The sequence below is a fragment of the Chlorocebus sabaeus genome, chromosome 2 (assembly GCF_047675955.1).
Source record: "Chlorocebus sabaeus isolate Y175 chromosome 2, mChlSab1.0.hap1, whole genome shotgun sequence".
NCBI classification, from domain to species: Eukaryota; Metazoa; Chordata; class Mammalia; order Primates; family Cercopithecidae; genus Chlorocebus; species Chlorocebus sabaeus.
This window is the reverse complement of record NC_132905.1, coordinates 26,054,756-26,068,418: the sequence shown is the minus strand read 5'-3', so window position 1 is coordinate 26,068,418 and position 13,663 is coordinate 26,054,756. Positions and strand designations below refer to the sequence as shown.

The 13,663-nt window shown below is 40.6% G+C and overlaps 1 protein-coding gene across 1 annotated transcript in view; it reads left to right on the top strand.

Moving 5' to 3' along the window:
* RPRD1B (regulation of nuclear pre-mRNA domain containing 1B) overlaps positions 1–13,663 on the top strand; it is a 57,768-nt gene that overhangs the window by 17,006 nt on the left and 27,099 nt on the right. The window contains exons 4-5 of the mRNA XM_008017842.3: positions 6,624–6,736; positions 8,498–8,624. Of these exons, the coding sequence (XP_008016033.1) occupies positions 6,624–6,736; positions 8,498–8,624 (240 nt within the window). The remainder of the gene's footprint in view (positions 1–6,623; positions 6,737–8,497; positions 8,625–13,663) is intronic.

Below are 13,663 nucleotides of genomic sequence, written 5' to 3'. Positions count from 1 at the left end.
CTTTCAAATATTGATGAGTTCTCGAGAAGTTTATTTCCAGATTTGAGTAGTCCTTTTATATTCCAGCTTTGATTCATGGGTAATTCTTTGTCTTCAGGCAACTTCATAAAGTTTACCTCTGAAATAAAAATTTTTCTGTGGAACTTTGACAGTTCTTACAACATTGGAGAATGCATGAGCTTAGGAATTCTGTTGTAGAACTGGGTATTAAGTTTATAAACCTGTCTCTCGAGGTGTTCTAAAGGTGTCTCACCGTCACACTGTACCCCATAAATATATACAATTATTATTTGTCAGTTAAAAACAAAATTTTTAAAGTAAGAAAAGGAGAAAAGTTCTCTACTCTTGAGACTACTCAAGGTGTTGCTTGACTGAATGAAACTTTTTTTATTTGAGCCACATGTGACTCATGTAGTATACAGTTGTAGGAGGATTTAGAGAGAGAGGGTAGATACAAAGGAACTAGCATTTATTGAGCATCTGTTATGTACCAGCCTCTGCTGGCTACTTTTCATGTTAATTTGTTTTAGATCCTTATAACTACTCTGTGAATTTGGTACTATTTTCATACTTTAGAGGAGGATACTGGCTCAAAAAGGTATAGTAATTTTATTCCGAGAGAAATAATTGATAAGTGGTGAATTCCCAGGTCTATGTGACTTTAAAGCTGATATTCTTCACACTGTCGTATTTCCTGAAAGCACATGATTTCAATATAGACTTGAATTTTGATAGGAATTTGTGAGTAGGTTACCCAGCTTTCCTGGATCTTAATATAGTTTAGCTATTCAGGCTTCCACAGTATGAATCCTAGCTGTCATTTCTTTTTCTTTTTCTTTTTTTTTTTGGAGACGAATTCTCGTTCTGTCACCCAGGCTGGAGTGTAATGGTGCAACCTCGGCTCATCGCAACCTCTGCCTCCTGAGTTCAAGTGATTCTCCTGCCTCAGCCTTCCAAGTAGCTGGGATTACAGCCATGTGCCATCACGCCTGGCTAATTTTGTATTTTTAGTAGAGACATGGTTTCTCCATGTTGGTCAGGCTGGTCCCGAACTCCCAACCTCAGGTGATCCGCCCACCTCGACCTCCCAGAGTGCCAGGATTACAGGCGTGAGCCACCACACCTGTCCCCTAGCTGTCATTTCTAAAGTTCTATGACCTTGGCCATGGCATTTGACCTTTCTGAAGCTCAGATCCTCACTGTACAATATGGCTATTAATGGTAATACCTTATAGGGTTATGATAAGGATTACTTGAGATAATGCAGGTAAGATATTATCAGTGGGGTGATGATACGAGTTTTGTTTGCCCTGCCAGTGCCCCGCCAGTTCTAGTATCTAATATGCTGAGTTTCTATATATGAACTGGTAGCAAAAGTAAGAAGAGGTTTTTAATATTTTCAGTCCCCCAGACTTTGTGCGAGGCTGGAGAACATGTTAGCTAAGAGTATGGGTTCTAGGCACAACTTCCCTGGGTTTATGCCTGGATTTGGCTACTCAGTTCAGTGAGATGATAAGGGTAGACAGCTTGTAGAACTGTGCCTCAAGTGTTAGACCTTTATTTGTTGCAGGTTCTTTTCTTTCCACAAGTAAAGTTTAATGTGCCTTATTAAAATGTCCTTTATTATGCAGGGATGGAGCAAAGAATGAGGGAGCTGTTGCAAACAATATTTCCTGATCCTCTTCTCATTATAAAAGTAATACAAAATACATAGGTGTGTTTTTTGTTATTGTTGTTGACTAGTCAATTGAAGCAGTGGGAGTGGAGAAGGAACAAAAAAACCTATAAGTGATTGCAGTCAATTAGTTGTAAACACCGCTGCATTCAGACAGGGTGTTTTGATTTGTTTTTTAAATCACAGAAAATTTCAAGTGGATCCTCTAGAAGATCCAGCTTTATGGTAGATGGCTACATATTATAATGTGATTTGGGAGCCTGCAGGCCAGCTTTTTGCCTTAAGATTAGTTTCACAGTCTGCCACAGTGTCTGAAATTCTCCCACAATCAGGTTGTAAGAGGCATACTCTAAACCCTTAGGTAACGAGGATTACTTAAGGTTAGCTGAGTACAAGGCCTGCTGGAGACACAGGGACAGGTTGGAGGGTAGAATAGAAGGTACCCAGTATGAGGACAGAAGGACTTTGGCTACCCCCCCAGTTTGTCCTGCCTGTGAACAGAGTGGTCAAGTGAGTAAAAAAGGGAGTGTAAATGTATACCGTGGTAGAAGCTGAATTGATAGTGGAAGGCTTACCTTGAATTCAGATGTAGAAATGGGACTGATAAATATTCTAGTTTTTAAGATAATTTTAATTTTTAAAACAATGGATAACTTTTGCAAAGGAAACCTGGAAATCCTGTTATTTTTAATGGCTGTCTGACTAGACTGACAATACTGGGCACCATAACTGCTGACTTTGTAGCAGCGATAGTCATTTCTGGCCTAGCACTAGCGTTTTCCAAGCTCTGTGACCCCTCCCTTCAAGTGGTTTCAAACTCTGACCTGTCAGCCCTTTCCTAGGTACTGTAGGGATGTAGAGGAATAAGACACTAAGTGCTCCTGTCAGAGAAGAACGCTTGCCAGTGGCCAGAGTAGCAAGGCCAGGTGCTTTAAGAGAGGCCCAAGAGCCGTGGGAGTTGGAGACCATTGCCATCATTAGGCTTTGAACTTAGGAGGAATCTGTAAAATCATTAGAAGCCCCTTAAGGTTTATGAATAAGGACACGATGGAGTGGGCACTCCACTTTAGGAAGATTAATTTAAAAATAGAATACAGTCTTCCATATTTACAGGTTCCACATCTACAAATGCAACCAACTGCATTTTGAATTTATGTTGGGGAAAAATAATACATATTTTAAAAACAAAACAGTGTGACAATTATTTACATATCATGCACATTGTATTAGGTACTGTAATCTAGACATAAAATATATTGGAGGATGTGTATGTAAGTTATATGTAAATACTATGCCATTTTGTAATGGGATCTTCAGTATCCCTAGATTTTGGTATCCATGGCAGTCCTGGAACCAATCCCCCATGGATACTGAGGGACAACTGTATAGTCTAACTTGGGAAAGGAGCAACTAGAGGTGGGGAGACAGTGGTCTCAACCAGCTGTGACAAAGGACAGATTGCTGGTAAAAGGCTGTGTAGGGGAAGGAGGAGAGAGAGGGAGTATGTAAGGCATCCTTCTGAGGTATGGAATCTGCTAGAAATTGGGACCTTGGGATAGATTCTAATGGTTTCTAAGGCCTTGTACCTGGAAGACGGGACAGTGAAAGTGTTTGTAATGGAAATAGGTAGCTCAGGGAATGAGGAGCCCTGTGGGGGAAATGATTAGTAATTCATGTCCAGAAATCTTAGGTTTGTAGCACCAATAGGTCCTCCAAATGGAAAGAGGAGGAAACTGGAAAAGTAGGATAATGGTTAACACCTATTGTGTCCTCTGCCATCAGGATGGCAAAGGACATAAGTGGTCCTAAAATGATTTCTTATTTTAAGTCTTGTAATGCTGTTCGTGAGCAGCAATGTGAAGTGGCAAAGAGAACTCCAGGTAAGGAGGCTTTGATCTGTAGTACCCAGATTTACACTAACAAACTCTCTGACTTTGGGCGAACTGCAACTTGTGGACCTAGATATTTTCATGAAAATTTGAGTTGGGGGAAACAAAGGCATAGGTCTGTCTAAGTCCTCCCAGTGCCAAAATTCAGGAATTCTAAGTATCTTGAGGTAGTGTTTGGTTTTTATATGTAATAATTTCTGTGTGAGAGTTTGAAAACGGAAGGATTTCAAGTTTTATAATTTTTTTCTGCTTTCTTTGGTGTATCTAATAGTTACTGTATCTAATAGTTACTCCTCTAGGTGCTTGAAAGCAAACACAACAGTATAAAAATTTTGAAGTTTGTACTTAGCTTCTAATGGCCACTCCTTCCATGTGACCGTTTTGATGCCATAGTAGCTAAATGTCTGCATGGGTCATAGCACACATTAATTAGGCAGCTGCTATGTACAAAGTACTGTTAGGTGTTTCTTATGTAAATTATATGCTAATAAGATTGTTCATATTAAAAATAGAGCAATCTTCGCTTTGCATAGTAGTGCAGGACTGTGACCATGACTGTGCAGGCCGAACCCAGGCAAAGCAATCTTTATAATCAGTGGGGAAAATTATCATTGTTCTGTGACTTTTACAATTTTTTTGTCAAAGAATTAAGAACTCCCTGTTGATTCCAAATGTGTAGGGAAACAAAAGAGATAGTAAACTAAGAGTTATTTAATATGCTGTAACAACAAATTAGAAACATTGAGAATTAAAGTGTGTTTTCTTTGTAACAAACTTATCAAGAGTAGTTTGAACAAGGGTTGCCTTCTTCTGGTATAATTTATATATATATACAGAGCAAACATCTTTTCTGTGGCTTTGCACATTGTCATACTGTATTTTGTTTGAATCAGCTTGCAACATTTTATCTATTATGCTTTCAGTGTTGTAAAATACCTCTCAGTTTCTTTAGCATGCAGTTTTTTTTGTTAGCATCTCTTCCTCTAGGACGTTGTCATTCTTTTCATCACTTCACTTTCTTCATTGCTAGGTTGGCCTCTACAAGTTCCTCTGGCCATGGATCTAGGCTCCCTCTGATGCTGGCAGTGGCAGCATCCTGCAACCTGCTGTTTCTTCTGTATCTCCACTGATGTGCCTTTGGGATTTCAGTTCCAGCATTAGCTTTTGTTTCAGTTTCTTTGTTCCACTTTCATCTTTATGATCAATACCCTCTTCTGATCATTCATTTTTATAAAATGTCATTGGTGTTATCACTGGGAGATAAGGAGACAGCCCAGTTAAGCGCTTTGCTGTCTTTGTGTGACCTGCATGACAGGTGTGCAGTGACCAATCACTGATAGACTTGAAGAATGATGTGATTGGTCACTGATCATGATTTGGGGGCTGAAGTTAATAGCAAAATTTGTACTTCATGCAGTTACTCAAGTTAATATGCCATGGTAACTGAAGTTCAAACTTGTTTTATTGAGGGACTGGTGTCATTTAACGAAGCCATGATAACAAATCTGTGTACAATAGAATGCGCAAAGTGAGGGGAGGACGTCCTGTATTGCAGATGTTGCTGTCTCCTTTTTTTGTAATAGACAAAAACATTAAGAAAAAATGAAACTTGGCCAGGCGTGGTGGCACACACCTGTAATCCCAGGATTTTGGGAGGCCAAGGCAGGTGGGTCACTGGAGGCCAGGAGTTCGAGACCAGCCTGGCCAACATGGTGAATGAAACCCTGTCTCCACCAAAAATACAAAAATTAGCCAGGCGTGGTGGCAGGTGCCTGTAATCCCAGCTACTCGGGAGGCTGAGGTGGGAGAATTGCTGGAACCCAGGAGGCGGAAGTTGCAATGAATTGAGAACATGCCACTGCACTCCAGCCTGGGCAAGAAAGCAAAAACTCCATCTTAAAAAAATAAAATAAAAATAAAACTCATAATATTGACCTGGCTTTCACTTCAAACATAAGTTTGGTCAGTTAGTATATAATGTATATATGTAGAGAACAGGCTTGGTTCTACATGGCTTGGTTCCAGAAGAAAATGTATAAGCAAAAAATGTGTATATATCTGAAGCAGGTGCCTGGTGTCCCCCTTTTTTTGCTAAATGAGAGGGTACCTGTATGGTGCTAAGTAATTTGCAGCGGAAGGAGGACAGGTTTTGGAGTCATACCATAAGTGTGTCATTTAACCTCTCTGGCCTTTGTTTTCTCACCTGTCAGATGGAGATGCTGTATCTTAAAATTGTTGGAAAGATTAAAAGGAAACTTGCAATGCCAGGCACAGGCTGTGTCCAATATTTCTTTACTTTCTAAACTAGAATTTATCATTTAGATTTATTTCCCACAGTTGTTTGGCATTTATTTTGTATTGTCTAATTTGATGCAAAAAGAATGATTTTGGAATTAACACATCTATCATAACAATGTAAAAACATACGGTGCAGATAGATAATAAATAATGTAACCTGTCAGCCTCAAAAGTGGTTAAATTTAAAATGGTAACTTAAGTAATTTTTCTCAGTAGTATCAATCATATGTCTCAGTAATGGTTATTTTAATTTTAAGGTAAATTAGATTTATTTTGTTTTTAGGGGAATAGTGTAAAGAATATTTGCGTTTGGAATTTTTGACACAATTTTATTGATAAAATTTTCTCTCCTGTTTTCTGACATGATCCTTGGAAAGCATAACATATCCCATTTTATACGCGATATGTTCTCTATGTTCTCTGTAAACCCTAGCACATGTTGGCTTGCTTCGTTGTATTGTCCCATGAGTTTCTTACTCAAGTGTGATAGTTGGGTAAGTTTCACTTTAGATGCCTGTTTTCCATAGTATTTTACCAGAGAATCAATCTGAGATGATGGACAAAGACCTGTTTGACTCTTTTCAGTAATGTAGGGAACTACAATCAATTTAAAATAACTAGCATAAAGGTTATTATTAAGCCATTCCGAAAATGTGCACCCCTTCAGCCCTGTTTTTACATGTGGCCCATTGTGCATTGCATGTGACTCTTATTACTACAGGATATGTGGCTCAAATTTATCCCTTTTACCTTTCGTCTAGCAACAGAAGAGAAGAAATCTCTGAAACGAACTTTTCAGCAAATTCAAGAGGAGGAGGATGACGACTACCCTGGCAGCTACTCTCCTCAGGATCCTTCTGCAGGACCCCTCTTGGTAGGTCTTGACCCCCAGAGAGTAGGGAAGAGTGGCTTGAAGTGACCTCTAGTTGAAGACTATGGCCACAAGGTGGCGCCAGTGACCACCAGTATGGCATCTTCAGAGGGCACCTCTCAGGGGCCCTGTGCATCATTCTGCCCAGAGGAGTTTGCCGGATGGCAGGTGTCACTGTTTCTTTGCGTGCCATGACTCTGGGATGGGCTTATGTTTTATAAAGTACTTGGACTTGGTTTTTTCAATCCTAGAAATTAAGAGTATTCTTTAAAAACAGATTTTGGAGAAAGGGATAGATAATATTACAAAGACATTCAAAAGTCTTCTACCATGGCCTGTCTCCAGTAGCATGGTAGTTTTATAAAGTAAATAACTCATTAATATCTAAAGACAGTCTATGTGTCAGTAGCAAATTTGCTGCACTATAGCCTATTAAATATTAAAACAGGGAGTCAGTCTTTAACCATGTGTTCGTGTTATTTGGCTATACAGGTTAGCTTATAAAATCTGTCTTGGTTCATTTTATCTATTTACAGTCAGAGAATTTAGGTGCAAGGTGACAGTTTAAGTAACTTGACCAGTGTCTTAATTTAAATCCAGGTGTGTCTGACTTCAGAGCCCATGCTCTTTTCAAGGGGGGCTTCATCTTACTTTGCCTAAAACAGCTTTATTACACATGGTCATACTTAAAGCCTATGTAAATAGGAAGCATGTCTAGTTTGCGTTATGTTACAACGTTGAGTTAGACTAGGGATTAAATGACAGCAGTGTTAGGTCATGTATCTTTGCATTTAAACACTTTAAAGACGACAGCCTACATTATTACCTTTCGGGGTAATCTAACTACCGTTTACGGAGCTAGCTACTCCTTGGTCATTATGGAGTGGCCTGTTAGCATTTTTTGTTTTCTGACAGTTTAAGAAACTCCTTTTTGATATATATAGAAAGTGCATCTTTGTTTTACTTTTCTTGTTTTTTCCCCCATTTGTTTATAATAAGTTCCATGCATTTAATTTTGGGAATGACATTCATTTTGTCAAGAAAATCCAAGAAAGACTTGAAGTAGGTTGATCAGTCAACATACAATTTTTTCCTTCTTCTTCTGGCGACAGGATCTTGCTCTGTTACCCAGGCTGGCGTGCAGTAGCATGATCACAGTTCACTGCAAACTCAACCTCCCAGGCTCAAGTGATACTCCTACCTCAGCCTCTCAAGAAGCTGGGACTATAGACACATGCTGCCATGCCTGACTAATTATTTTATTTTTATTTTTTTCTAGAGACAGGGTCTCGCTATATTGTCCAGGCTGGTCTTGAACTCCTGGGCTCAAGTGATCCTCCTGCCTTGGCTTCTCAAAGTGCTAGGATAACAGGTGCGAGCCACCACACCTGGCCACAGCACACAACTGTTAACATCTGATATTTATACCTTTATTCTATACTGGAAATGATACATCATTTGAAATTAAGCAATACAAACTTCTTTGTTCTGAATTGCCAAAAACATGTTCTTTTAGAATTAAAAAATAATAATAATTATTCAGAATTTCATTCGTGTCCTGCCATGGACTTAGATAACTAATTTTGTAGATTTTCTTAGAATCCATGATATTGACTTGCATGTAAGCTCTGGGGCTAAGAACAGTTTTTTTAAGAAATGGCAGGAATGACTGTTTTTAGAATTTGCCTCCACCTCATTTAACTCCAACTAATTTTCTTTAAATCCTGTGTCTTAATGGATAGTGTTTGTGTTTTCATTTTACAGACTGAGGAACTAATCAAAGCTTTGCAGGATCTGGAAAATGCCGCATCAGGGGATGCTACTGTCCGACAGAAAATTGCTTCTCTGCCCCAGGAAGTGCAAGATGTTTCTCTATTGGAAAAAATAACAGGTGAGAAGGTAGAGTTTGGGTGAAAGGTGAGGAAAGAGTGACAGAACTAATGCAACTAACCCTAGGCCATACTTATGTCTGCGGGTATAGACTACTTTCCATGTTGTGTTGGATGCTCTACCATCTGGGGATTTGCAAACATAACTTACATGGTGAACAAAGAAACTTGAAATAGTCAGATCTTGAATAGTGATTCTAGGAATTATTGCAAAAATGCTGGTGTACCACAACCTGTGGCTCTCTAAATAAGGTCTGTTAAAAACATAGTACAAATTGTGTGCGTGTGGGGTGGGTGGGGAGAGATTAGGTATTATTCTGTCTATTAGACTCATAACCCTCTTACTAAAAGAAAAAAAAATATGATTCAGGGCTGTGTGATTTGTACCCAGCTCTCTGACAAGCCCTGTAGATGATAGTGCCTTCAATGCCAGGAATTTCAGGTGTGTGTTAGACATGTCATTTTGCCCTAATCGTGACCTCCCTAGTTAAACAGGGAGGGGCAGTTGACACGATTCCTGCTTTCTGCATGAGAAACGGAAAGGAAGGAATGAAGCATGAACTAATCTTGACAGTATGCTTTGCACCCGTACTTCTGTTCTTTGTGATAGTCTTTGGAGATGACTGAATGTATGTCTCCATATTGCATAGGACATTGAGGCTTTGAGAAGATAGGTGTCTTGCCCAAGGTCACACAAGTAGTGGATCTTGGGATTCTAACCTAGGCTGCAAAGCCTATGTTCCTCCCCTTACAAAAACTCAGACCTTTCATTCCACTGTCTTCTGAATCCTAGGCTTTATCTCAGGCCACCATTTTCCCACTTCAGTCCCTTGACTTGGCTGCTTCTCTAACTTATTCCATATCTATCTAAAGGAAATAAAGGTCACTGATGAAATATTTCCCTCAACAAATATTTGAGGCCCACCTATATCCCCTCAAGTGAAGTGTCAAGAAGAAAAATAAAGCAGGGCGGTGGGAGCGGAGAATGATTGAGGGCGGTATTAATAGTATTTTAAAGGTACTTGGGGAAAGCCTTTCTGATGAGATGACCTTGAGCAGAGAAAAATTAGGAAGCAAGCCATGAGGATATCCAAGGGAAGGAAGCGCCACCAGGCGGAGGAAGCAGCACAGGGAAAGACCTCAGGCAGTGGGTGTACTGGGTTGGAGAACACTGCTCGGAGGCCTTCTGAGTCACGCAAGAAACATCTTAGCTCCTCACTCTGCTTCCCTACCCCGGCAATTCACCCCACTGGGACCTGCAGTCTCTTGATCCCCCCTACCTCTTGCTGGCCCTCAAGTCCTCATTTTCTTCTTTACTCAGATTGGAGTGGTCTTCACTTCCTCACGCACACCTTCAACCCATTTTCTTCTCTTTCCGTTCAGTGTAGTTTCCTGGCAAAATCCCTAAACAGGTTAAATCACATTTAAAAAATACTTATTACTAAAAGGACTACTTCATTTATTCTTACTATCAAAATCATAATCTGCAAAAATTGCAAGCAAGTTAATGTAAAGCTAGTCATGTATGTAATTTCATTTCTCTATTTCACTGACCTAAAGGTCTCATGTAGCTTCCTTTTAAAATATTTGTTTTATTTTGATTTTTAATTGTGGTAAATTACATATAAAATAAACTACATATAAAATGGTAAGCTACATATAACATAAAGGTGTGCAGTTTAGTTGTGCTGAGTATTCTCACATTGTTATACAACCAGTTTCCAGAATTCTTTTCATCTTGCCGAACTGAAACTCTATACCCATTAAACAATAACTCATCATTTTTCACTTCCTGTATCACCTGGCAACCACCATTCATAAATTTAGCTTTTTGTCTCTTCCTTTCCCATACCTGTGCGGTGGAATGTGGCTGGGAAAAACTAACATGTCTGAGTTGACTTTTCCTCCTATTTCTCTGCATGGACTTGCTGTTTTCTAAACCCGCCTCTCTGTGTGTTAGATCTGCTCCTTCTCATCTAGCCAAGGCCATTGCTCCAACAGTGCTCCCCTTTTCTCCTGCATTTTCCATTTTTTACTCTTTACTGGATCATTCTCAATAGCGTAAAAACATGAAAGTTTCCCCCACATGGGAAGATGTTTTTCTTGACCCCATATCTTCCTCTAGCTACTGCCTCATTTCTCTGTTCTTTTTAGCCAAACCACCTGAATGGATTGCCTGTGCTCTCTCTCCACTTCCCGTCCTCCCAGTTGCCGATGACTTCCTTGTTGCTAGACTCAGTGGTGGATTCTATGCCCCCATCTCAACTTCACCCCAGTAGTATTTGGCCCAGTAGATTATTTCTTCTTCCTGAAAATACTTTCTTCACTTGGTGTAGTAGTTGGAATAATGCCTCCTGACCCCCTACCCCGCAAATGCCCATGTTTTAATCCACAGAACCTGTGTGTATGTAATCTTATATGGCCAAGGGACTTTGCAGATGTGATTAAATATCTTGAGATGGGGAGATTACCCTGGACTATTTAAGAGGGCCCAGTGTAATCACAGGGTCCTTGTAAGAGGAAGGTGGTAGAGGGGGAATGAGAAGGAGGTATTACCGTGGAACCAGAGGTTGGAGCAGTGTGCTTTGAAGATGGAGGAAGCAGCCGTGATAAGGCATAAGATAATTAATTGGTGATATTCTAAGCTACTAAATTTGTGGTAATTTGCTACAGTAGCAGTAGGAACTAGGACCCTACATTGTTCTAGCTTTCCTCCTCTCTGTGTCTTTTCAGCCTCCTTGCTGGTTTCTTCACTCTTCCTTGACCTCTTCATGTTAGCCCCCTTCTTTAGCTGGTTTCACTGGCAGCCATTCTCACCCAATTTCATGACTATAAATAAGAGTTTTTCTGCTGATGATTTCCTAATTTACATCTCTAGCGCTGACCCTTCCACCTTGAACTTGAGACCCATATATCCAACCTCCTACTCAGTTTTATTAGTTGGATATCTTGATAGGCATTTCAGGCTTACTCTGCCCCAAACTGAACTTCTGACTTTTCCTCTAAAACTTGTTTCACTCATGGTCTTCCCCATCTCAGTAAATGGCCCTCATCATTCCTGTTGATTGGGACCAAAACCAGTGTCTGATACCTTGTCACCGCCTCTACCACTGCTCCCTGGTCCAGGTCTCTGCCATGTTCAGTTGATTTATTGCAGTAGCTTGCCAGCTGGTCGTGCTGCGTCATTGTTCCTCTTGCTCAGCCATCATTCTATTCTCAACATAGTAACTAGAGTGATCCTCTTCAGTAGAAGTCAGATCATGTCTCCTGCTCTACACGACACCCCCATGACTCCCCCCATCACCAAAGTAAAAGCCAGAGCCTTTTTTTTTTTTTTTTTTTTTTTTTTTTGAGATAAGAGTCTCATTCTGTCGCCCAGGCTGGAGTGCAACGGCCTGATTGTAGCTCGTTGTAACCTCAAACTCCTGGGCTCAAGCAATCCTCCTATCCTAGCCTCCCAAAACACTGGGATTACAGAAATGAGCCCCCTGCCCAGCTTCAAAGCCAGTCTTTCACTGGCCTCTGTTACCACATAGACTTTTACTATTTTCCCCTCACTCACTGCTCAAGTCATATGGGTTCCTCGCCAGTCACTCTTTCCTCTTAGGGCCTTTGTACTTGTCCCCTCTGTCTGAAATATTCCTCCCAGATAGTTACGAAGCTGGTTCTCATTTTCTTAGGCCTTTGTTTACGTATCACCTTAGCGAAGCTTACCCTGGCCACCTTTTTGAAAATGTTGATCCCCTTCCGCTTCCAGTGCCCTACTCTTTCTCCTCTGCCTTATTTTTCTCTGTAGTTCTCTTCAGCTGATAAGTAAGCATAATATTGTATATTGATTCTCTTCTTACCTGATAATATAAATTTGAGGGCAGAAAGTTTTTGTCCTTTTTATTCTCTACTGTTTCTAAGAGCCTAGTTATAAGAACTGGAATTTGTTAAACTAATTGGAAGGTTTTGAGCAGAGGATTGGTGGGCATAAAGCCTGGTTGGGGTGGGCTCAGGAGGAGAGCAGGTGGCTACACTTCTCTGAAGAGTTTAGCTCCAAGGGGGAGCAGGGAAGCAGGTCAGTAGTGGGATAGTGGTATGTGGGTGGAATACATGGCAGCAGGTTTGTGTGCTGGTGGTGGTCTTCAGGAGGGAGAGAGAGAATTTGCTGAGGTAGGGAAGACATGGGACGGCTGCAGAAGTTGAGTCTTTGAGGAAACGAGAGGAAATGGGATGAGAGGAAATGGGATGCACATGCCGCTGGGACTGGCTGAAAGAGGCACTTGCCACTCTGATGGGTGAAGGAGAGCAGGGAGCGTGAGGACAACGTGGGTAGGTCCCCTGAAGTGAGCATCTGGCTGCTGCATTTTCACTGCATATTTTGTGTAACTCACTAAATTATTATAAGTTATTTTTCTGGGTTGTAATTATTTGTGTAAATGAATTATTTCCTTTGTAAAAGTTCTTGAGGCTGCAAATTGATTTTCTTTTTAATCTTAAAAATTAGTATTTGCCATTTTTTGCCACAGGCACCTAAACATCTTAGTGAATTAACCATTTTTAAAAAGTGATCAGTCAAGCAATAACAAAACTAAAACCAACCTAACCACCCCAGGAGCTTGCTCATGGAATGAGCCACTGAGCTGGGAGAAGTTTGGTGGTCCTTTATCCTCTGTGAATGAGGTGATCGCTTTCCTTTGTGCTCCATTCGGCTCACTTCTTCCCTTTCACCAAGGACATTCTTTTGTTTCCCATCCCTGAGGAGGGTAGAGGTGCCTAATCTTTGGCATCCCACCCAATCTGGAATCCTTCAGCAGTTCCTCTTGCAATATTCACATTAAGAAAGCATCTAAAAGCCACATGGCTGTTTGTCAGAGATACTGTGTTGGGAATTCTGAAATCTAGTTCCCCAGGAGAATGCGAGCTCTCCCCTCTGACAGCCTGTATCCATAGGGAGTGTCATGGAACTGTCCCATGGTACTGCAGGAGTCTCTGGTGCCCTTTGTTTCAAAGCACCAACCTACTGTTTTGATCCATTTGGGCCTTTTAAAAATGA